A 23,337-nucleotide genomic window follows, 5' to 3' on the forward strand; every position below is an offset into this window, starting at 1 on the left:
CATCTAGTACGTAGGACCCAGAGTCCAAGGCATCTACTGCCACCTGGTGGCAAAGTACACCACCTGTGGGATTTGGAGTTGATGAGGGTACAAATGATTGAAAATTGATTCTATAGTCAAAATATGGAATCACAGACTATTGGAGTTGTTAGAGATGTTAAAGTTTATATAGTTTTGCTTCTAATGTAATCCAGTATCTCTCCCTATAGAATCTCTTACTTGAATGCTTCTAATGACAGGGAGCTCATGATCATGCCTGACAGACTATTCTATTGTCATTCATTCTTATTAGTTAGAATGTTTCTTTTTCAAATTTATTTTTTTTATTTAAAAAAAAATTTTTTTTTCAACGTTTATTTATTTTTGGGACAGAGAGAGACAGAGCATGAACGGGGGAGGGGCAGAGAGAGAGGGAGACACAGAATCGGAAACAGGCTCCAGGCTCTGAGCCATCAGCCCAGAGCCCGACGCGGGGCTCGAACTCCCGGACCGCGAGATCGTGACCTGGCTGAAGTCTGACGCTTAACCGACTGCGCCACCCAGGCGCCCCTCAAATTTATTTTTAATAGGAATAATAACTTGTATTTATTTGTTCTAGTATTTACCTCTGAAAAAAAACCCAAATAAATGTTTACTGCATCATCTGCGTAATAACCCTCCACATATTTGAAGGAACCTGTCTATCTCCCCATAATCTTGAGGTTAAACAGTTGTGATTTCTTCAGTCATTATTCTTAAGTCATGCTTTTTCAAACTTTGCATAGGCATTTCTTTTTTCTGGTCGCATTTGACTTTGCCAGTGTCCCTGCCTAATTGTGTTGTCAGGATTGGATCCAACCCAGTGCTGCAGACATGACCAGCTTAGTGATCCCTGGTACTTGCAGGCTGTCTGGGCACCAAGATTTGAATGCACTGTGTGTAGTATGAAATAGATTTTTGCAGTCTTTCCACAGTGCTGACCCCTATTAGGTTGTAAGGAAAACCCAAGAATTTGTGGCCTTTCCCATATTTTTGTACTTTTTTTAAAAGCTAAAAGCAAGACTTTACTTTAAAAAGGAAGCTAGGGGCACCCGGGTGGCTCTCAGTTGGTTAAGCATACAACTCTTGATTTTGGCTCAGGTCATGATCTCACCATTAGTGAAATCTAGCTTCACATCAGGCTCTGTGCTGACAGCACAGAGCCTGCTTGGGATTCTCTCTCTCCTTCTCTCTCTACCCCCCCTCCCCGCCTGCCACCCAAAATAAATAGACTTTAAAAAAATAAAAAGAAAGCTAAATTACACAGTTTCATATGATACATTCTGAATTTCAGATGCTGTAGGTACCCTTTTTGTTCCCTAGAGGTAGATCCTGGTATCAGTTTTTAGGGACCCTTCTAGATCTTTCTATGCATTTACATGTCTATCTATCTATCTAGATAGATAGATGCGTAGAAATTTTAAAATTTCTGTCTGTATGTCTGTGGGTAACATATCATGCTTTTTGTATCATTCTTTTTCTTTTATATCATCAACTTTTCTTCATGCAGTGACATGTCTTGAACATCTTCTGCATAGTATTTCTCATTGTGGATATTCCATAGTTGTCTTAGCAATTCTTCTATTCCTGGTTTTTAGTTTTGTTTATTTTTTTATCATTATCAACAATGCAGCAGTGAATGTTACTGAACATGCATGCACACACACACGTTTCTCTAGGGTAGATATAAAGAACTGGAATTGCTAGGTGAGGGATACATACCTTTCTATTTTAAAATGTTCTCAGACATAAAATGTGCTCTTGTTAATTTTGACCTAGTATTCAAATCTGCTGAGATAAACTTACATATTGATTTTGGTCATCTCTTAAAGTATTAAGTCCACTATACCAGTTTTGTATCATCTGCCCATACTATAAACATATTTTTCATCTTGTCATCTTGGGAAATAATTTTTTAAAAAAGTTAAACACAGGGGTGCCTGGGTGGCTCAGTTGGTTAAGTGTCCAGCTTCAGCTCAGTTCACGATCTCATGGTTTGTGGGTTTGAGCCCCATGTCTGGCTCTGCACTGATGGCTTGGAGCTTGGAGCCTGTGTCAGATTCTCTCTCTCTCTCTCTCTCTGCTCCTCCCCTGCTCACGATCTGTCTCTCACTGTCTCAAAAATAAATAAACATTAAAACTTTTTTTTTAAATACAAAGTTAAACACGACAGTCAAAGGAAGAGCTTTGTGGCCATCACCAGAGACCAGCATCCCACCTAATGCTCACTGTATTCCCCTAATAAACACTCTTTGGGCCCTGTAGTTTATCTGCAGCAATCCACCAATGATACTCTTATCCTGTTCATTTTTCATTATCTTATCTACAAGGATATTGTGGAGGACGTTTGTCAAAGGGTTAGCAGATATCCAGACAGACGCTGCGTGACGTTCTCCTGACGCCTCATTCCAGTGGACTTGTCATGGAGGAGAGTAAGGATGGCACTCATTGCTCCAAGGCAGGTGTCATTTAGAAGAAGTCTCAGTAACACTTTAATGAGCAGTGTTTTTATGTACTTCCATGTAGGAGTGCATTCAGTCTCAAAGATATCGGGACAAAATAAACTATCTGTCTCCAGATTGCCCTTCTTACCTACATGTTTCCAAACCAGTTGGTCTCTTAGGGAGACTGTATCTGGTGGCAGAGACACAAGTGCCTTGGTGACAAACTCTGTGCCTAGGGTTATATTCCCAATATTATTCAGGCTCCTTTGTCTGCCCTGACACAGTATATGGAGGTGTATTCACATGGGCACACCACAGGCTGACGTGCATATGTATGTGCACCAACTGATACACAGCTGTCCGTGCATGTTTTCTCTCTCTAGTGCTCATGGTAAAAGGTCATTCTCTGAGTCACAGTCCTTACTAGCTTACTCTGCATTATCCATGAGAAGGATGGAAATGATGAGGTAGACCAATTTCCAATTCACTTTCATCTGGCTTTGAAATTCATTATATGACATGCCACAGATAACCCTCAAAATGGTAGTGGTGGTGGGACCAGAGTCCTGGCATGGATGAAGGAAGACGGAGGTAGCCTAAGTCTCCAAAAACCCTCCGGGATAGGTGCCCAGTCACACTGCTACAGCTGCATTGGGTGACAGTGCTCTGGAGTTCCTGCTCTCAGGGTTGGGGATTGAGAACACCATTGTCCTTCTGGAGGCAGGTGGCTTTGCATTTTTCATTGAGGAAAAGATCTCTTGTTGCCTCATTTTTAGGGCACTCAGGATGGAAGACATAACCTCAAGTATCTATGATATAATCTCAAAGGGAAAAGTTGCCTAGGCTTTTTCTTACTATAAGTAGAAATTCTGTTTCCTTTTTTTTTTTTTTTTTTTGTGCTTTAGTGGGCTTGAACCATCAAAGGCTTCTGGAAAAGTTATAGCCAAGTAGATCTCTTGCTCTGATCCTAGAGCAGGCTTTATTTTGTGGGTGCGGTGGTGGTGGTTCTTGTTCTGCTTCACTAGAGAAAATTGGAAGGAACAAAAAATATTCCTGTAACTCCTGATGTTTCTTTTTTCTTTTCCCTTAAGCTGATAAACAAAACATAAAAAGAAAACATAGTGATAAATGCAGAATGATAGAAATGATACAGAATGAGTAAACTTTTCCCTGTTTGTATCCTGTAAATTCCTTTACCCTGGGCAAGGCACCATGCTAGGCCCTTGGTGCCCATGGCAGACAGGAGGAGTGGGATGGGCTATAAAAATACATGATAATAAAATAAACTAAGACCTCTGTCTGTAGGAGTTTATGGTCTAGTGAGGATAGTTCGCGGACAGCATGGACGTGATGATTGACCAGTGTTTCTCTTGAAAGAGTTAGTTTGATACTCAGATAAATAAAGCATTTTTATAAAGAAGGGTCTACCTTTTGTTTTCAAATGTGGTCATGCAAAGCCACATTTATTCTTCACACGTAGGGATGATAAACAGAATCTTAGGTTCAAGGCTTTTGTTGCTTGGTTCAAGTTAAACAGACCCATTCTAGGCCATCTTGTGTTTCCCTCCAAGAACCTTCCTTTCCTTCTTGGACTGGGCTACACCCACCCCATCTTTTTTATTGAATTACTGCTAGAAGGCAGAAACTGCCCCTCAGACTGTGAGTTTTTGGAGAGCAGCCTGGGTGTTCTGTCCTTCTGTATTTCCAAGCATAGTCCAGGGTAATGCACAGAGTAGGCACTTAGTAAATACTTGTTGAATGAATGAAAGCTGTTCTTCACCTGTGTCTTATTCATTTATCCATTCACTGAACACATATTTATTGAGCGTCTTCTCTATGCCAGGCACTAGGGATGCAGGACCTTGCTGAGGAGGTAGACATATAGGCGATTGGAATAGAATATGATACTGAGGGTGTACAGATAATGGGTGCATATGCAGGACACGCAGCCCATATCAAGAAAGCCTTCCTACAGACTGGGAGAATTAGTCCAGAAATCCAGGTGAAGACAGAGTGGGAAACAATGTCCCAAAGCATGGGAGGAATCTACACAACGTTCCAAAGGGAAGAGAGAGCGTGGAGAGTGAAGGCCAGGCACATAATCATAATCATAGTCGTAAACACATATATAATATTTGTTTTGTGCCGGGTACTTTTCTAAGCCCTTTGCATTTCTTATTTAAAAGCTATTATTTTCATCCTCATTTAGGTTAAGTAACTCAATCAACTTTATACAACTTGTAAGTGGTAGAATTGGCGTATGAGATCTTGGTGGTGATCAAGCATTGAAGTCTGTGTGTGGGCAGCATTGAGTTCTGGTGGGAATCCTGGAATACTGTTGCATGTGCAGAGGTCCCGGGTGGTAATCTGCTTGGAGAATGTCTAGTTAAGGTTGACTGGGCTTCTGGGGAATCCTAATTGTTGAATCTGCTTTCATCAGGCAGATGATGAGACTTTCCTTTGCCTCAGTGGATGGTTTTGTTGTGTCTTGTCCTCTGCAGAGAGACTGCAGAGGAGAATGTCCTCCACTACCTGGAGAGGATAGATGTGGGCAACAAAGAACAGTTTAACCATGGATGAGCAAATTGCATTCTCCATTTTTATCTATAAATGGGGAGAAGAAGGCAGAGTGGTTTAAAGACCTCTACCTGGGAAGTGGATGACCTGTGTCCGGGGGCTAGGCCAGTGTGTGATTGTCAGAGTTCTAGATTGTGAGGGATGGGTGAGGAAGAAGGATATTTGGTTAATGGCCAGCTCAGCCTCTAGAGAATGGTTCTGAAAAGGGGTGGAGGTATTGGCTCTGCTTTTTTCTTCCAAGTGTAGAGATGGGTAATCCACCCCAAGTCGTCAGCACCATGGGGCCTTGTGCAGCCCCTCCTGGAGGCAAGTCATGTTGCCTGGGCCCCTGCTTCTAAAACTTGCATCCTTCCCCGAAGACTTCACCACAGCCACTTCCTCTGGAGCCCCACAGGCAGACCCTGCATGGAGAGGCGTCCTCAGCAGCTCCCTCACTGCCTGCTGCCACTTGCACAGGAACAGCACTCGAAATGCACATTGGTGTTTGGAAAAATTAATGCTTTCAAGATGAGCTTCACACAGTCTTAGCACGTCTCTCTCTCTCTCCTTCTCTCTCTCTCTCAGCAGCTGAAAGAAAAGAAGCATTCTTAGACAATTACTCCCTAAGGGAGCCCAAAGACTGGCTTTGTTTATTGAGTGTTTTTAGTTACAACATGTGAAGTTTTGAGATTTTTTTGGTTTGAGTTTTTTTTCCTCTTCCTATTTTTGCTTGCAGGGATAGGAAAGATGAGTGAATTCCCAGTTAATAGGGCACTTGGATGTTGCAAAATGGCGAGAGGCCGGTTCTTATGTGGGCATAATTGCTGAGTCCTCGGAATAAGGAACTCTGAATAAGACCTGACAGATGGAACCCAGACTCAGGGCTTTCTTCAGGCCTGCATTGTACCCAGATGTTCAGAGCCTTCCAGCTGCATCTGTTTGGGGCCACATCTCCACCTGTTGTTGGGGGCTCCTTCCCCTTCCTCAGACTCTCCACACCTTGACCCTGTCTTCTGACAGACATGGCACTTAATGACACAGTCACACTCAGCTGTCCTCGCCCCCCCCCAGCCACCTCCCACCACCATCAGCTCCCCACAACCGAAGTCTAATACTCTATGTAGAGAGAGTAGATTTGCAAGTGTCAGAGACTGTGAGTCAGAGTACAAGGGCAGGGGTGACAGGCTGGATAGCTTGCATACTTATGGCTCTTCCTGCCTTATCCTGGCAGATGTCACTAATTGATGGCACCACTCTTTCCTCATCTGTCCTGGGTATGGCCTCAGAAATTTTCTTTTCTTCTTTGTCTCGAAGATATTTGTTAATGCAAAGGGAAAGATAGTGATTTTATTTAACACAGAAGCTCTGGACAATCATTGCCCCTTGGTTAGAACTGGGACTTGGCACGAAACATAGTTGCCATCTCTGACCAAAATCCCACAAGCTCTCTAAGTGGCCACTAAGTGAATGGGCTGATAAGAGTTGGGGTTTTACTGAATGCTGGGGAAGTTCATGGAGCCACCATCCAGACTTGTGGTAAGCTGGGGTATGGAGCAAATGGGGGACGAACAGCATCTGCCAGCCGGTGGACAGGTACGTTAAGTCCAGGGAGCTGGTCGTTATGAGCAGTGGGTTCTCTGGAGACTCACATTCCAGATCCTGTGAGTGGGGAGTGAAGAAGGAACTGGCAGTCCTGGTCCTGAGGAGCACTCATTTTCCAGAAAAGGCCTGAGCTGCTCTTTTAGTCAGCCTGATTAATTAAATGCCTTGAAAATTACCAAAGGTAAGAATACCGTGGCAAAAATTATAACAACATAACATTTTATAAAATACAATTCTCTAGCCATCCTTCCCCATTCTCCAGGGATAGCCACTGTTAATGATTTGGTTATATCCTACCAGAACTCTGTGTGTTGAAATCCATTTTCCTGCTGTGTATGTGTATTTATATACCCATATCTATGTTCACACAAGAATAGGATAATAAGAATTATTTCAAATGATTTTGCAAATTGTGTTCTCCTACCCAACGATGTATTATGGGCATTCTTTCATGTCACTACAAATGAAATTCATGCTTGTCCTTTTTAATGGTTTCAAAGTATAAAATATTGTATTGTAACTGTATTGTAATTTATTTTAACTAGTCCCTTATTGTTGGGCATTGGGATTACCTCCTGTTTTTGGCTGTTACAGAACACACTGCATTGTGTGTCTAAGTGCAGTAGGTGAGAGTCTTAGAAATAGGATTGCTGGCTTGGAGGCTACCCACTTTAGAAGTGTTGATAGGTACTGTCATACTGAGTTCTGAAACATTATATCAATTTGTTCTCTTACCAGATTTTATATTTATATATATATATTTCCATCCAGTGTGATAGATCAAATGTGGCATGATGTTATTGCTTTAATTTGCATTTCTCTGATCATTAATAACATTAGCACCTTTTGTTTGCTTTTTAGCAGTCATTTGTTTTTCCTCCTCTGTGAATTGCCTGTTCGTATTCTTGACCCATTTTTATACTGAGTTGTTTAACTTTTTCTTAAGGTTTTTGAGCTCTTTGTGCGTTAAGAGATTCTAATCCTTTGTATGATGTATTGTTGCAATGTAGTGGATATTTGTCTCCTAGATTACCTGTTAACATTATCCATGTTTTTGCAATTTTATCTATTCCTTTTTTTTTTCCTGTGAAGACTTAAAAAAAACCTCACAATTCACATTGTTCAAAAATTAATACAATATAAAAAGGTCTTTATATGATCCTATGCTTGTCTACCCAGTCCCCTCCCCCCATAGGTAACTGTCAGTGTTAGTTTCTTGCTAAACTTCCCAGTGTTTCTTTTTGTAAATATAAGCAAATCGGAATCCATACTTATTTTACCCCCCTTTTTTTAATCAAAAGCAAGGGAATACTAACTATATTGTTCTATGCTTTGCATTTTGAACCTAAAAAATACTTCTGGAAGATCTTTTCATATCAATTTACAGAAAGCCTTGTCATTGTTTACCAATGGCTGCGTAGTATTCCATTGTGTGGGTATACCACACATAGTTCATTGAGCTTTTAAGATTTTTTTGCTTCTGGGGCGCCTGGGTGGCTCAGTCGGTTGAGCATCCGACTTCCGCTCAGGTCACGATCTTGCGGTCCGTGAGTTCGAGCCCCACGTCGGGCTCTGGGCTGATGGCTCAGAGCCTGGAGCCTGCTTCCGATTCTGTGTCTCCCTCTCTCTCTGCCCCTCCCCCGTTCATGCTCTGTCTCTCTCTGTCTCAAAAATAAATAAACGTTAAAAAAAAATTTAAAAAAAAAAAGATTTTTTTGCTTCTGCCTGCCTAAAAGAATATTGAAAACTATATACCACCCCACACACATTTAAGATGACATTAAACAGTTTTTAACCATACATTTAAATGGTTGCAAATCATGTATTTTCTAGCATATTGTATATAGGCTTTTAATATATATATATACACACACACATATGTATATATTTAATATGAAATTTATTGTCAAATTGGTTTCCATACAACACCCAGTGCTCATCCCAACAGGTGCCCTCCTCAATGGGCTTTTAATATATTTTATTCAAACTTTTGGAGCTGCAAATTTAAGGATTAGAAAAGGCAGCTCTTTTTGTCAAAGCGTGCAACTAAATCAGACATATTTACTTCCTGTCAGAGAAAATCTGACTTCTTTTTATTTTTTCTTTTTCTTTTTTTTTTTACTTAAAATTTTTTTATTTTTATTTTTTTCACCATTTTATTTAATTTGTTTTTTAAAATTTACATCCAAGTTAGCATATAGTGCAATAATGATTTCAGGAGTAGATTTCTTAATGCCCCTTACCCATTTAGCCCATCCCCCTCCCTCAACCCCTCCAGTAACTCTCTGTTTTCCATATTTAAGAGTGTCTTATGTTTTGTCCCCCTCCCTGTTTTTATATTATTTTTGCTTCCCTTCCCTTATGTTCATCTGTTTTGTCTCTTTAAGTCCTCATATGAGTGAAGAAATCTGACTTCTTTTTAAAAATGGAAGCAAGCATGTTAATTAGACACCCTCTGTGACAACCCTGTCTTCAGGATTCTAATTCCAAGATAGGTAGATAGGTAGATAAAAAAGATACAGTCCTGAGACTAGCCATACTCTTGTCTTGTAGATGAAATAAGGTACAGTCCTTTTCAGTGCTTCCTTGGTGATTTCATCCAATCTTGTGGCTTTAATTGTTCTTCATTCACCAATGACTTCATTTTCATTTTATCTATTACACTCTGACAGGCCACCCCCAGTCTTAGTGGCTTAGGACAACAATTTGTTGTTTCTCATGGTTATGAGGGTTGATGATGCAGTTCTTCTGTTTTACGTAGTGTCTGCCTGGGTGCTCAGAGGGCTGGAAGCTCCCCGGCTGGCCACACTCACACAGCGGCAGTCGGTGTGGGTTCGGCTGGGACCAGCTGCACTTCTCGTCCCAGGTCTTTGCTTCTCTTTCACGTGGCCTTTCCATGTGGCTTGTGCTTCTCACCATGTGGCAGCTGGACTCCAAGAACAGTTTTATTTATTTTTGACTCCATCATCTTAAGAGGTCTTTTAAAAAGTTAGGTGATATAGTCCAAAGGTCAAAATTCAAAAGTTGCGAAAAGATATACAGTGAAAAGTATTCCTTTCACTGGTATTTTCCAGCCCTTATTTTTCTTAATTGATTTGTATATACATACAGAGATTTAAAAAAAATGCCTATATAAGCCAACATATTGAGTTTTGTGTCTTGCTTAGGAAAACCTTCCCACCCTAAGGCTATAAAAACTTTTCTTCTTCTTTTTTAAAGGTTTATTTATTTTTGAGAGAGAGCTTGCGAGTATGGGGAGACAGGGAGAGAGGGGGACAGAGTATCCGAAGTTGGCTCCACACTGACGGCACTGAGCCCGATAAGAGGCTCGAACTCATAAACCATGAGATCATGACACAGGCTAAAGTCGGACACTCAACCGACTGAGCCACTCAGGTAACCCTAAAACCTTTTCTTCTTGAAGTTGTATAGTTTGTTCTTCTTCATGGGCATTTTTAAGTAGGCTTTCCTGTGTACATGCTATAAGACCAGACTGATGGGCTTTTAGGGAAGCCACATGGTTGAAGGACCTGGAAACTCCAGCAAGGAGCTCCATAAAGTTTCTCACCTCCTCAGTGCTGAGGGTCACCCACACGATTCATGTGGGCATAGTCAAAGGATTTTTGATAATTGAATCTTTCTTGGAACTTTCTTTTTTTAAAATTGTTTTTAAATGTTTATTTTTGAGAGAGAAAGAGACAGAGCATGAGGCAGGGGCAGGGGGAGAGAGAGAGGGAGACATAGAATCTGAAGCAGGCTCCAGGCTCTGAGCTGTCAGCGCAGAGCCCAATGCGGGGCTCAAACTTGTGAACCACAAGATCATGACCTAAGCGGAACTCAGATGCCCAACTGACTGAGCCACCCAGGTGCCGCTTTCTTGGAACTTTCTAACCTGTCTTAGAGCAGGGGGAAAAAGCCAGATGAATTGGGCAGTTGGGCAAGTAAGCTCTAGGAATCTGCCTCTGCCTGGCAGGTAGAGAAGCTGGGGGATTTGGTGTTGTGACTTTTCCCTAACTCAGGACTTCATAAGGGACATTTGGCTTAGAGTTGTCCTCAATGGCAAAACTGACACTGTTTTTTACTGGTTTATCTGTCCACTTAGGCTGTATGTAGTGAGAATTTCATACACGGATATGAGTTTTTTTCTATTGTAGAGAATGCACTAACTTTATTAAGCACCTACCATATATTAGGTATAGTGCTTCATATTTTGAATGTTATTTTGTTTTTTCCTCATGAAGGTCATTTCAACTTTATAACATCATCCTTATCTTCATCCAAAAGATGAAGAAACATAGATATACAGAAGTGATTTGTCTCAAATTACTCAGCTAGAAAAAGGGATTTGAAATTTGGGATTTGAATGCAAAGTTCAGGTCCTTTCCCAACACTAGAAGGTTTCAAATTAGCAGTATAAGCAGATTAGAAAGAGATTATTTATAGATTTACAGGAATTAGTTATTTTTGAGAACCATAAGCAGAATTCATTTGCTAAAAAGTAAAGTGATGATGGCAACTGATTCTTTTCTTTTTGAAAATAAAAGCCAAGGAAGTGTGTAGCTCCTATGGTTATCCATCCTTGGGGTGTGTGTGTGGGGGGGGCGGTAAGGGTATTCATGTGAGTCAAATATTCTGATGTGATAGTGGATTACCCTATGAAACACTCACAGAAAAAAACCCATTAGAAAATAGAAAAAAATGTTTAGTTCTAGATACATGCTAACCAAAATTTAATATTTCCTTAATGGGACAATGGGCTCTTTTTGATCCTGTTTAACTTCACATTCATTATTATCAACCCCAGTCATTATAGCCTGGTGCCTATTTAGCCTGATTTTATTGGGGGGTTGAGGGGAGGGGGACTATTTGGAAAAATTCGTGTAGGAGATGGTGAAGGCATGGGATGAAAACAGGAGAGAGAAGGGAGAGAATTCTCCTCAGTGGGGCTCCCTGTGGGCTGGGTGAGGTGTGAGGTTTCTGCTGTGGTGACTGACAACTTAGGTTTTCCTGATTCTGTGTTGATGAACTGTGAGAATTAAGAGACGAGAGAAATGGTTAAGAAAAACCTCACCAGGGTGAATGGACCCCAAGTTTGAGGTGGCCTTTAGTTTTTTGAGTCATACCACCTCTCCTGATGGGTGAAGAAACTGTTCTTAGTGGAGGTAAGATGGAGGCACCACCATATTGGCTGTGGGAAACAGGAGATAATAAAGAACCCTCTGGATTGATTACCTAGGCCTCTTGGGTTGGGTTCTGAGGTGTTCTCTCCAACTATTGATTAGCTTTTCTTTTTTGTCTTCAAGGAAAACTACTTTATAATGTAGGTGCTGTAGAGAAGGCAACCTACCAGGTAGTCATGTTCTGAGTAGGAAATGGGAGGTCATGGGAGTGAGTTAAGGAGAATAGTGGAGGCACCAGCTCCTGTGAGTTGTCTTCATCAAGATGGCCTAACAGGCTAATATCTATGAGACTTAGGGAAGATAGTCTTGGATCCTCCTCCTTGCCTCCAGTGTGCATCCCCACCTCTGCTTATCTAAGGTCTGAACTTCCATGCCCTTCCTTTTTTTTCTTTAACAATGGAATAAATTTGGAGCACCTGGGTGGCTCAGTCAGTTGAGAGGCTGTCTTCAGCTCAGGACATGATCTCATGGTTTGTGCGTTTGAGCCCTGCATCGGGCTCTCTGCTGTCAGTACAGAGCCCACTTCAGATTCTCTGTCTTCCTCTCTCCCTGCCCCTCCCCACTTTCTCTCTTTCAAATAAATAAACATTAAAAAAACTTTAACAATGGAATAAATTTACTTGTCATTCCAGATCATAATTGGTACAAATTAAGCTTTTGTCATCAGAACATGTACATATACAAAAATCCCCAAAATAAAATGTTAATTTAGCATCTCCCATGATGGTAGAAATACACCATGTTATTTTTTTCCATTTCCTTTTTAAAAATTAAGATATGATTGGCATATAACATTATATTAGTTTTAGGTATATAACATAGGGATTCAATATTTGTATATATTGCAAAATGATCACCATGATAAATCTAGTTAACATCATTCACCATATATAGTTACATTTTTTTTCTTGTGATGAGAACTTTTAAGATCCACTCTTAACAACTTTCATAATATGCAATATAGTATTATTAACTATAGTCACTGTGCTGTACATTACATCCCTGTGGCTTATTTATTTTATTACTAGAAATTTGTACCTTTTGACCGCCTTCACCCATTTGCCCTCTCCCCTACTTTCTGACAAACACCAGTCTGTTCTCTGTATCTATGAGCTTGCATCCCCCCCCCCCACCCCTTCCTTTGAAGCAATATCTTTTGCCAAAATGTAAATACTTCCCAAGGGCGTAAAGATCTCATCATAAAGACCTTACAGGGGATGAGATTATCATGATACTCTTCACATACCCGGGATGGGAAAGCTTTGAAGAGGTAGAGAAAGATGGGATGAGTCTGGCTCTTGGGGCATGGGGCGGGGGGAGGGGTTTGGGGATGGTGTGCTGTGGTTGGATATTCAGGGCAACATGGGGTTCTGTTGACTGGTGGGGGTAGGGGAAGTATAAATACTCAGAGCAAGGTAAGGGAGTTCCTCCATTAAACAGTTTGGTTTAGAACCTCGTGTGGTGAAATGTTGTGTGCAGTCTTCATGAGCTGGGGGCTCCCCAGCCAACGGATACTTAAAGATCTCAGCAGAGGTTGGAGGTGAGCAAGGATGAAAGCGACACAAAAGCCAGGGCAAGCAGGCTAATTAGCTTCTGCCTTTCCCTCCTGCTGCCTGGCCTGATATTTGAGGTGACATTTAAAGTTATTGTACAGATGTGCGGTGGAGCCAAGGCAGAACGAATGCTTTCTGGAGCCTGCGGAGAGAGATGAGACTGATGATTTCCCAGCCTTCTGGCTAGCAGCGTCTCAACACCTCTGCTTGGGTCCCTCTAATGGACCTTGGGAGGTAGGACATCCCTTTACCATCCAGGACACTCTAGTCTGCTTTGAGACTCAGAAGCTCCCTGCCTACTGGACTCTTAGGGTATATGGGGAGGTGGGTACACTCTAGAATTCAACCAGAAGAGTTAAATGAAGTCAGTGCCTTGTGTAAGAGAGGAGAGCTGGGGACAGAATCATCTGGGGAGCTTGTTAAATATGCAGGCCTCTGGGAGTGAGGCCTAGTTATCTGCATGGATAACAAACCCTCTAAGGTGATTCTGCTGCCCATTAAACTTTGAGAACCTCTGAGGTAGAGAATGAATGGGGTTAGCTGGAAAAGGCCTCTTGGGAGAGGTGGACTTGAATTTCAGTGTGATAGGTGATACTTGTCATAGGTGCTGTCTTCAGGTGTGGACCTAAGGAGCCTGTTCACCTGGGGACACCAGGCTCTCACAGGAGAGACTGGGGTGGCGGTGGGGGGTCCTTCCCATCCCATAGATGGTGTTGCTGAGAATGTGCTGCCACAGGCTCACTTCAACACTTGGGTGCTAATCGCCAAGGGGACAGAAGTGGTGTGGGAGGTGGCTGGGGATGGTGTCTGCTGGAGTGTTTGATTCATGTTGCAACTGAAGCACAGCTTGCAGGGCAAAATGGCAGCCTGATGGAGCTCACTTCCTGGGGCATGGTGGGGGGAAGAACAGCATGTCGACGGATTGTCTCCACTCTGGTATGCTACCATATGACCTCTTGTGTGGCCTCCACTTGTCCGAAAGCCCCGTGTGTCCAAGGAGCTGGCCAGTGCTGCTGTGGGATTGGTGGTCATTGTCCCAGGAGATGAGTGGGAAAGATTTGGGACATGATTGGTTCTCTCCTCCCTCTGTGCTGTTTGCCTTCTGCTCCATACACTGTGCTGGCTTTATCTGATCGGGAACACAGTGTTTTCATGTTGGGGCGGGTGGAGAGAGGGAGAAAGAACAGTGCCAAGTTAAGAAGAAGGATCAGTGAAGAGAAGGCATCATATCTATGATGTGACATTGAGTAACCAGTGATCCTCCAGATGGGCATCAGTCCTCTGGAATGGACAGGCTGTTTGCTGGACTGAAGATGCTACTTGTCCCTGGAGAATATGTCCCTGTAGCCAGGTGGGTGGGCTGGAGGGCCCATGCCAATGGGAATGGCCATGCTTGTTTTGATCATGAGGAAAGAAGGAGCCACTGAGGAAGCATTGTTTAAGACAAAACAACAGCAACAAAAGTTAATAAAGCTCTGTCCTGGCCAATACCCTGTCCTTTCTAATTGCACTGCAGCTAAATGGAAACTCTCAGAGTTTCTTGGAACATTTTATTCAACTTCTGGAGGTGCTGCATTTACACTAAAGCTTATGAGGCTCTGTGGGGGTTGGAGAAATGAGCAGTGGTGGGCCAGCGAGCTCTAAGGAGCCCAGCTTGATAGGTTAGAGCTGATTTTAGTAAAATTCCTGGCTGAATGGGTTCATCCTGGGCCTAACCCAACAGGTGATGCTTATGTTTCTAGGTTCATAGTTGTGTGGGGAGGTGTTTACACCCATATTGTTCTTTAACAGATTTATTCCTTTTCTCTTTTTGAGGCTTTATTTATTCCCTTTCTCTTTTTTTTATTCTTTTCTCTTTTTTGAGGCTGTGTGGAATTGCCCTTGATTACTAGAGGGAGGGGAACAGGGCCAGCTGCTTTCTTCTAGCCCAAGTGGGACATGGAATAGAGTACTCTTGTTCACACCGTTCCACACAGTCACTGGAACTGTCTTGCCACAGCCCATCTCTGTCTAGGTCTCCTGCATGGTGGGAGAGCCATGTGTGCCCCTCTCCCACCTCCCACCCTCCATTTCGGATTTCTCCCAAGTTGTGTTCTGGAAAGCCCCCTTTGGCATTCTTCTTAGGAGACGCTCTCCCTTGGCAGCCACAGCCAGGAGCTAAAGAGAAAGGTGGAAGGCCATTAATGAGGCCTGCTTACCTCAGCCTGTGCCCATGGTATGTCAGCTGTATCCCGGAGGGACATCCTGTTGGGAAGTAGCCATGTTTCCCCAGTCCCTGCCCTACTCTGAGGGCTTCCATGGCTCTGGGAAAGATGTCACAGTTCCTCGGGGAACATTCCAGAGCCCCAGAAACTCTCTTTGGGAGGACACAGATGATACATATCTCTTTCTCAGCCCAGCTACCTACTAGGCATTTGACTCTAAGCAAGTTATTTAACCTCTTGGAATGTGGGTTTTCTCTTCAGTAGACCGGGGAAAATGATCCCTGTCCTACAGACCTTGTGGGGCTGTTCAGAGACCCAAAGTAGATGATGGATATGAAAGTACTTTGTGAGCCAAAAAAGTACTGGCTACACCTGAATGATGGATTTTATTGTTTGGGAAGGAAGGGGGAGCCTCCGGGGTCAGTGCACTGCTGTCTGGAGAGAGGAGGGGCTTACATTCTTGTGTTAACTACAGGCTGGAGTCTTGTCCATTTAAGGTAATAACAAAATAATACTATTGGAGCCGGAGAGGTGGCTTCCAGGCAGTCTGTCTGCTCAGTCCCACTACTGCCCTTTCAGAAGGAACCACGATGCAGGGTGGTGCTGGTGCAGGGGCCAGGGGGTGGGGAGGTTGTGTCTGCGCTCACTTTCTCGTCTCCCTCCTAGCTCTTATCCCCACCCTCCCCCAGCCTCCGCCTCAGTCTGAGTTCTGTCAGGATCTTTGGCCTGTCTCAGCTCAGGGGCCTAAAGCTCCCAGGAATGGAGGACTGAGGGAGGATTGCTCCCACCGGCTGCCCAATGAAGAACAGGAGGCCTGGGAAGCTAACATTTCTGTTAGGACAGTGAGAAGGCATTGCTGGTTTGGCCGAAGCTGACACAAAAGCTGTGATGGGGTGTGCACAGGGCTGCCAGGTACTTTTTAGGCTTAGAGGACAGAGTGGTCCCAGAAGCTAGAGTCCCCTTGGGTTTCACTTCTGTGAGCAGGACTCCCAGTCACTAGGGGTGCAGCCTCACTGCATGGGTGGCCAGTCCGCTATAAAATGGGCTCCCAGCAGGGCAGGCACGGGGAGCCCCATCATCTTCCTACGGGCTTTAGGCAGTGCCCACGATCTGAGGTGCCATAGTGCATTCCTCTCCTTGCCATGAGAATGAAATTGTGTGGCATTCCCAGACTCACTTGCCTGTTCATTTATTCAGTAAGTAAATACTCGAGCACTTGTAAAGTTCAAGGCACTATGTGAAGTACATTGGGGGACACAACGATGATTACGAAGCAGTTCCTATGTTCGTGGAGTTTATGATCAAGTAAGGCAGCAGAGTCCTAGACAAGGAGAACGTGAAATGGAATATAAAGGGGAAGACCAGAGATGGCTGCCCAGTATGCGGTAGTTGAGTTAGACATTGGGAAAATCAGAGGAAGCCATGCTGTTGGCAGGAAGAGCAGGAGCAAAGGCAGGGAGGTAGGAAACCATGGAATGTATGGACATGTGGGTGCGAAGGAGAGGGGTTGAGAGGTCAGGAGGATGAATGCTTGAGCACTGCTCTCCATTGAGTGCTATACCAGAAATGGCACATTCTTCCTTTCCTGGGAACCTCACAATGTTTCCGTGGGGCAGATGCTTTTCTCTCCAGTTTATAAGGAGGGAGCTGGGGCTAAGGGAGTTGAAGAAACTTGGTTGAAGCCAGGCAACTATTAAGTGGTAACAGGATTTGAACCCATGACTGTGTGACTCCAGAGCCTGTGCTATCTCCATGATAACAGGATCCACAAATGGACAGAGGGAGTAAGGGGCTGTGGTCTTTTTCTGCTCATGTGGGTCTAGCATTCTTGGACAGGAGTGTCTCTGGTCCCTGTGGAGTGAGGCAGTGAGACTCTGGGTCTTCTGGGCAGGCCTTAGAATCCTGGATGGCTGAGCTCCTGGCTTCCCACCCCAGTCCTATTAAGGGAGCCACTGGCCTCTGTCGTGAGAGGCAGGGAAAGCCAGAATGTTGAGGTATTCTGGAATGAAATTTAAGACATGACCTAGAATGTGGATTTTCATTCCCAAGACCACCTCTAACCTTGCCTCTTTGTGACAGCTCTCCCTGCTTCCCCCCCCCCCCGCCCCCCACATCTCTGACCTCCTCTTGGGCCCCTGCAGACTAGGTCTGCACAAGGCGGCGGTGTTCTGCACTTGTTCCTTTGTTGCTGTGAAACGGCTCCGGCACAGTCAGCCTCTGTGTGGGAGGACTGGTGGCTGTCTTCACAGGCAGGCATTTGCTCAGAGCAGGCTGCGTGTGAGCCCAGCATCAAGTAATTCCGGCCTCCTCGAGTCGGAGGTGGTGGGATGAGGCTCTGCTGAGGGACTGGCTGTGAAGGATGAGTTCAGGGTGGGATGACGGACCGCTTCTGGGACCAGTGGTATCTCTGGTATCTCCGCCTGCTCCGGCTGCTGGATCGAGGTATTCCTGAGTGAGTGTGTGTGTGTGTGTGTGTGTGTGTGTGTGTGCGTGCGTGCGCGAAAGAGAGAGAGAGGCAGAAACATGCACATGGAAAGACACAGAGTGCGGGGAGCAGGGAGCAAAAAGAGAGAACAGGGAATGAAACAGGGGAGTAGCCAACCCATGGAAAGTAAAGACAGGCTGTTTTTCTTGGGACATTTGTGACTCAGCTGGGAATTGGGATCACAGTGCCATTTGGGGAGCATCTGTATATCAGCATCTCATTTCTTGCTGTTTTTTTTGTTTTTTGTTTTTTTTTGTTTTTTTGTTTTTTTTAAATCAAGCTCCATACTATAGTCAAAGACAAGTGTTGCAGGGCTTTTGATAGATCACTTTGAGAAGCCATGTAACAAGGAGAATGGTCCCTGCATCAAGAAGCTGGAAACAAACAGATGTAGGCTCAGATCTCAGCTCTGCCACTTACCAGCTCTGTGACCTTAGGCTGATTCATGTGACTTTTCTCAGCTTGTTTCCCCATCTGTAAAATGGGCTCGGTAAAGACCTATTTGCTAGGGTTGTTGGGGAATTATTATTTAATTTATACCTATAAAACACATAACATAACGTCTGGTGCACAATAGGTGCTTTGTAAGTGTTCATTTCCTCTTTACATGCCTTTCAGCATCATGGAGCTATATAGCACCTGTGCTGAGGACAGCTCCTTTTGTGGATTATCTGTAGATAGAGCCGGTTCAGAATTTGCAGTCAGTGGAACGAGAAGGGAAAGTCAGTTTTATTCCTCAGGTTGATCTGACCTTAATACATTTCACCCTCACATATTAATGTGTTTTAAATCTCTTGATAATGTGATGCAAATTCAGATACTCTGCTGTAAGGGAAAGCCACTACTAACTTGGTTGAGTAATTTTAAAAATATTGAGTGCTATTTTTAAAAGCTTTGGCTCCTTTAAGAGGTTTTGGCAAGAATGAGATCAAACCCCTGATGGAAAAGATGGTCCTGGGGAAGCCCTGCTGTATACCCAAGGTGTATTCATCTCCATTGGGAACATTCTTAGGTATGCCAGGAGGTCAGTATAAGGTAGAAGCAGAAAGCTGCACAGAGCAGGTGAACCAGGGCTCTTATCAGGGAGAAATCAAAGATGGAGGACACATGTGAAAAGCAGTCTGTCACTGGCACTGAGAAACAGGCCAGTGGGAGCCCAGACTGGAGAGGAGATGAGAGTGTTAGGAGAGCCAGAACTTCTTACAGGTGGAGGTCATAGACTGGGGGACAGGGAAGAAGATCATAAGTGTGAATCCTCCTTACCTGTGTGATCTCAGGCAAGTTACTTAAACTCTCTGTGCCTCCTTTCCTTCCTTATAAACAGGGTGATGATGGTAATAATAGCACTGACCTAGAGGGTTGCTGTAAGGGTTGAGTGAGAAACTACAAGTGAAATACTTTACCCCAGTGCTTGGCATGAAGAAAGTGACCCATAAATGTTAGTTTTTATTACCAGGACAGTTAATTCTCACTCTCCTACAAACATCCTGGGAAAAACAGGAGCAGGAGGTATGGAATAACCAGGAGCTGAGAAAAGTCTAAGAATTATTAGAAGCTTAGAGACAATTTATACTTATGTGAATTCAAACAAATTCAAACTAACATATGATACTAATTAGAAGAAGAGATTAGATGTTAGTGTATAAGGTATAATAATAATTTATTTTATTTTTTGAAAATGCTTGAATCCATGAATTGCAAACTTAGATTCAAGTTCTGGCTTCATTACTTTCCAAGTGCCCTTGAATAAATGGTTTACTCTCAAATGGAACCTCAGTTTGTTAATTTGAAAACTGGGAATATTATACCAATACTTATAGCATTTGGGGGAAATTTATTGTTAGTGCATGTAAAAGTATCAGTCATTCGGGGTGTCTGGGTGGCTCTTGATTTGGGGTCAGGTCATGATCTCATAGCTGTGGGATCAAGCCCCACATTGGGATCTATGCTGAGCATGGAGCCTGCTTGAGATTCTCTCTCTTTCTGTCTCTGCGCCTCTCCCCTTCTCTCGTGCATGCTCACTCTCTCAAAATAAATAAATAAGTAAACATTAAAAAAAAGAAAAAAGTGTCAAACATTCTTGAAATGCCAGGTTAATACATTTATGGATTTGTGGATTAACCTGTGCCCCTGGATAGCAAAAGTTGGTTGCCAGAATTGTGTGTTCTTCCATGAATGTTTTGTCATCATGTATGGCTGTAGATGAAAGTTTATGGTCTTTCATAAACAGTGTCTCTAGGGTTTTCTTTACTATGAGGCTTTAAATTAGCCCTTCCTGTGAAGGGTATTTTATTTCTAGGCTTCTGGGGTTGAATGTTAAGTTGCCCAGTTCTGGTTAGTGGGTGTCCTAGTACTATACGTGTACATGTGTGCACCCTCACATCTGTATTCAAGCAGAAGTTTTGGATAGAGAGCACCTCTCTAGCAGCTAATGTTACCTAACATTGTCTAGACAATGGCATGATTTCAAGTGGCGTGCTAGATTGAGATAACTCATGGGAAATTCTCAGTAAATATTTGTTGAATGGATGGATGGATGAATGATGAACCCCGTCCTCCCGGGCGGTGAACGAAGTTCTCTTAGATCTCTTCTTAGTGTATCAGAATTTAGCTCCCTTCATCTGTTTTAGGATTTCATGTCATTTCACCCTCATTATTGTCATGCCTCATGTCATCTTGAAAGTAACAGGCCTCAAGAAAGTGAGGAGAGGATAAGAAATGAGAAGAAGGGGGGAAATGATGAGCTTAGCCCAGGAAATTGAAATAATCGACAAGCTGTGTGCCGCCTGAGTCATTCTCTTGGCTGTGACTGGGGGATACAGGAATCTGTGATTTGACACATCTAGGAAAGGGGAGGAAACAGAACACATCGTGGAGCGGAAATAAACTTTACTGAGAAATGACAGTGATTGCTTGGTGATTGCAGATGAACCTTTTGTCTCCCCCATCATTTAAAAAAAGTTAAGGGTGAGGATTTTAAATAATAAAAGGGATTGTTTTTTAGGGCTTGTAGTTAACTATGTGTAAGGATATTTTTAGTCTATATGTAAGGACCTATATGACAGTGAACTACCAACTTGCTCAGACATGGTTATTTTGATGATTTATTTTGTTAATAGCAGACGCAGTTTTTATGGTGTTTGTTACTGGGTGTTGGTCAATTCTGCTGACTGTTCTGTGCTTACAGACAGTGACTGAGGAGATGGTTCCTGTGGTAGGTAGGGCTGCTCATGGAAAGAAAGGAGCTCATGCAGATAAGAAACACGAGTAGTGTATAAGAGAAGAGAAATAACATCACTTTTTGTGGTTGTTGAGTTTTGGCATGTCCTTGGGGACCTGACATGCGAAGTGGGGGCTTACATTTCTTTGTTTACGCGTAATCATGTTGGAGTGAAAGAGGAAGAGAGGGAAGACTGGTGGCTCCTTCTTCATAGGGCATTGGGCAGTGTTTCCACCGTATGGAATGTCTACCACTGGTTGTCGTGAGATGATTTTAGGTGATTTACAGATGTCGCTGGAGGGTCTTTTGCTGGTCACTGCCTGGTGCTGTCCAGCAGACATTCTGTTCTGCCTGGTGTCTGTTTCTGTTGTGCTGTCCCCTGTCCCCACCCCCACTTCATCCAAGCAGGCCCTCTTCAGCCCCACTCATCTCTCAGATCGCCCCTCACTTCCAGCAGCCCCGCTTGGGTCTCATACTCTGCCCTGCCTTCATCTCTGACCCCAGCTTCTTTGCTTCCACAGCCTCTCTCTCCTTAGGGCTTCTTCTTTTTTTCTTTTTTCTTTTTTTAATGTTTATTTATTTTTGAGACAGAGAGACAGAGTACGAGCCGGGGAGAGGCAGAGAGAGAGGGAGACACAGAATCTGAAGCAGGCTCCAGGCTCTGAGCTGTCAGCACAGAGCCTGACACAGGGCTCAAACCCACGAGCCATGAGATCATGACCTGAGCTGAAGTTGGACACTTAACCAACTGAGCCACCCAGGCACCCCTCTCCCTAGGGCTTCTTTAAGGGCACGGCCTCCTATAGGCACTTGCTACCTGTAACCCCATTCTCTGGCATTCTTCTGTTAGTGTACAACCTATCTCCAAGCTTCCTATTTTCCTCACCCCATGCCTGTGCCAGCTTTGCCCCACATCCTGGGTCTTCTGTCTTTCCCTGTCTCCTAACTTGAGTGCTTTTCCCTCTCAGGAGCAACTGTCTTTTCTTCTTTTGCCCCTGCCTTTTTATGTCACCTTGCCATTATCCTCAGTACAGTAGTTTCTTTTTAAAATAAATTTAAGTAAAATGGAATTGATTTAAAATACTATTGAGGAAATAACTGTAGGAGGTAACGGATATGGTTAAATGATGTCAGAAGTACATAAATGACTGATGTGTGGAAAACCTAAGTGATATATTGAATTTACAACATAGTTTTTAGACTGCTAATTTCTTCTTGGTGTTTTGTCCATATTCTTGTAGGTACCACACAGTACTTTGGCTTCTGGACCAGAAACCAACTGATTCTTACCCCTGGATATACATGAGAATCACCCAGGAGCTGTTAGAGAGTGCAGTGTCCAGTTCCTTTCTTCCCACCACCACCCGCAGCCAATTAAGTGAGACTTGCTGGAGCTGGACATTGGCATTTTTAAGGGCTCTGCAGGTGATTCTGATGGTAGCCAGGCTTGAGGACTGCTCATTGCCATCCTGTAACATGGATGCCAGAGAGGAAAGGCAAAAATGCCTCTTTAGCAAAATAACAAAATAAATGAGAAAATCAGCCACTATATGAGAATAGTTAACACAGGAGTAAGCATAGGAATGCACTAAGGAGTAAAATTTAAAAGAACATAATCTTTTGGGTATAATTCATGCAATTTTCTTCAAAAACTGCAACTGCAACCATTTTCTATCACTACCTAGCTAAACCTTGACTTTCCTTATTTCTAGGAACAAAATTTTTCTTGTGTGCAGGATGTTGTCTGGCCCCAGCTTGCTTTGGGGTTTTTGCTGTCTGTTCTGGCTGCCTAAGGCTTTGGAGATTGGGATGGCAGTTTATCACTGCAGATGTCAAGCCCCTTTCATTCCTTCTTAGTATAGCCCCCAACAGCTGGGCCCTGCCCAGAATTCGAGAAACAAAAATCCCTTTCTCCTTTCTGATAGATGGGCAGTGAGGAGAGTAACTTTCCTTAAGCCTTCACAGTGTTGGGCTGCAGCTCAGCCAGGAATCTGTGTTTCTCACCAAAGTTCACCTCTTCCTGTGCAGCTGTTCTCTCTTGCCTCAACCTTCACATCTCCTAAATGTCCTAATCC

The 23,337-nt window shown here is 43.4% G+C and overlaps 1 protein-coding gene across 20 annotated transcripts in view; it reads left to right on the forward strand.

Moving 5' to 3' along the window:
* Positions 1-23,337, forward strand: part of KALRN (kalirin RhoGEF kinase) — a 673,147-nt gene that overhangs the window by 47,506 nt on the left and 602,304 nt on the right. For 5 of the 20 annotated variants that reach the window (XM_040484742.1, XM_040484744.1, XM_040484747.1 and 2 more), the window contains exon 1: positions 17,729-17,999. The exons of the other annotated variants lie outside the window; for them this stretch is intronic. In XM_040484742.1, coding sequence (XP_040340676.1) covers positions 17,933-17,999 — 67 coding nt within the window. In that variant the 5' untranslated portion in view covers positions 17,729-17,932. Of the gene's footprint in view, positions 1-17,728; positions 18,000-23,337 lie in introns of those variants that run through there. 20 annotated transcript variants of the gene reach the window in all.

This window comes from Herpailurus yagouaroundi, unplaced genomic scaffold (genome assembly GCF_014898765.1).
Source record: "Herpailurus yagouaroundi ecotype Mexico unplaced genomic scaffold, PumYag 162, whole genome shotgun sequence".
In the NCBI taxonomy this organism is placed as follows: Eukaryota; Metazoa; Chordata; class Mammalia; order Carnivora; family Felidae; genus Herpailurus; species Herpailurus yagouaroundi.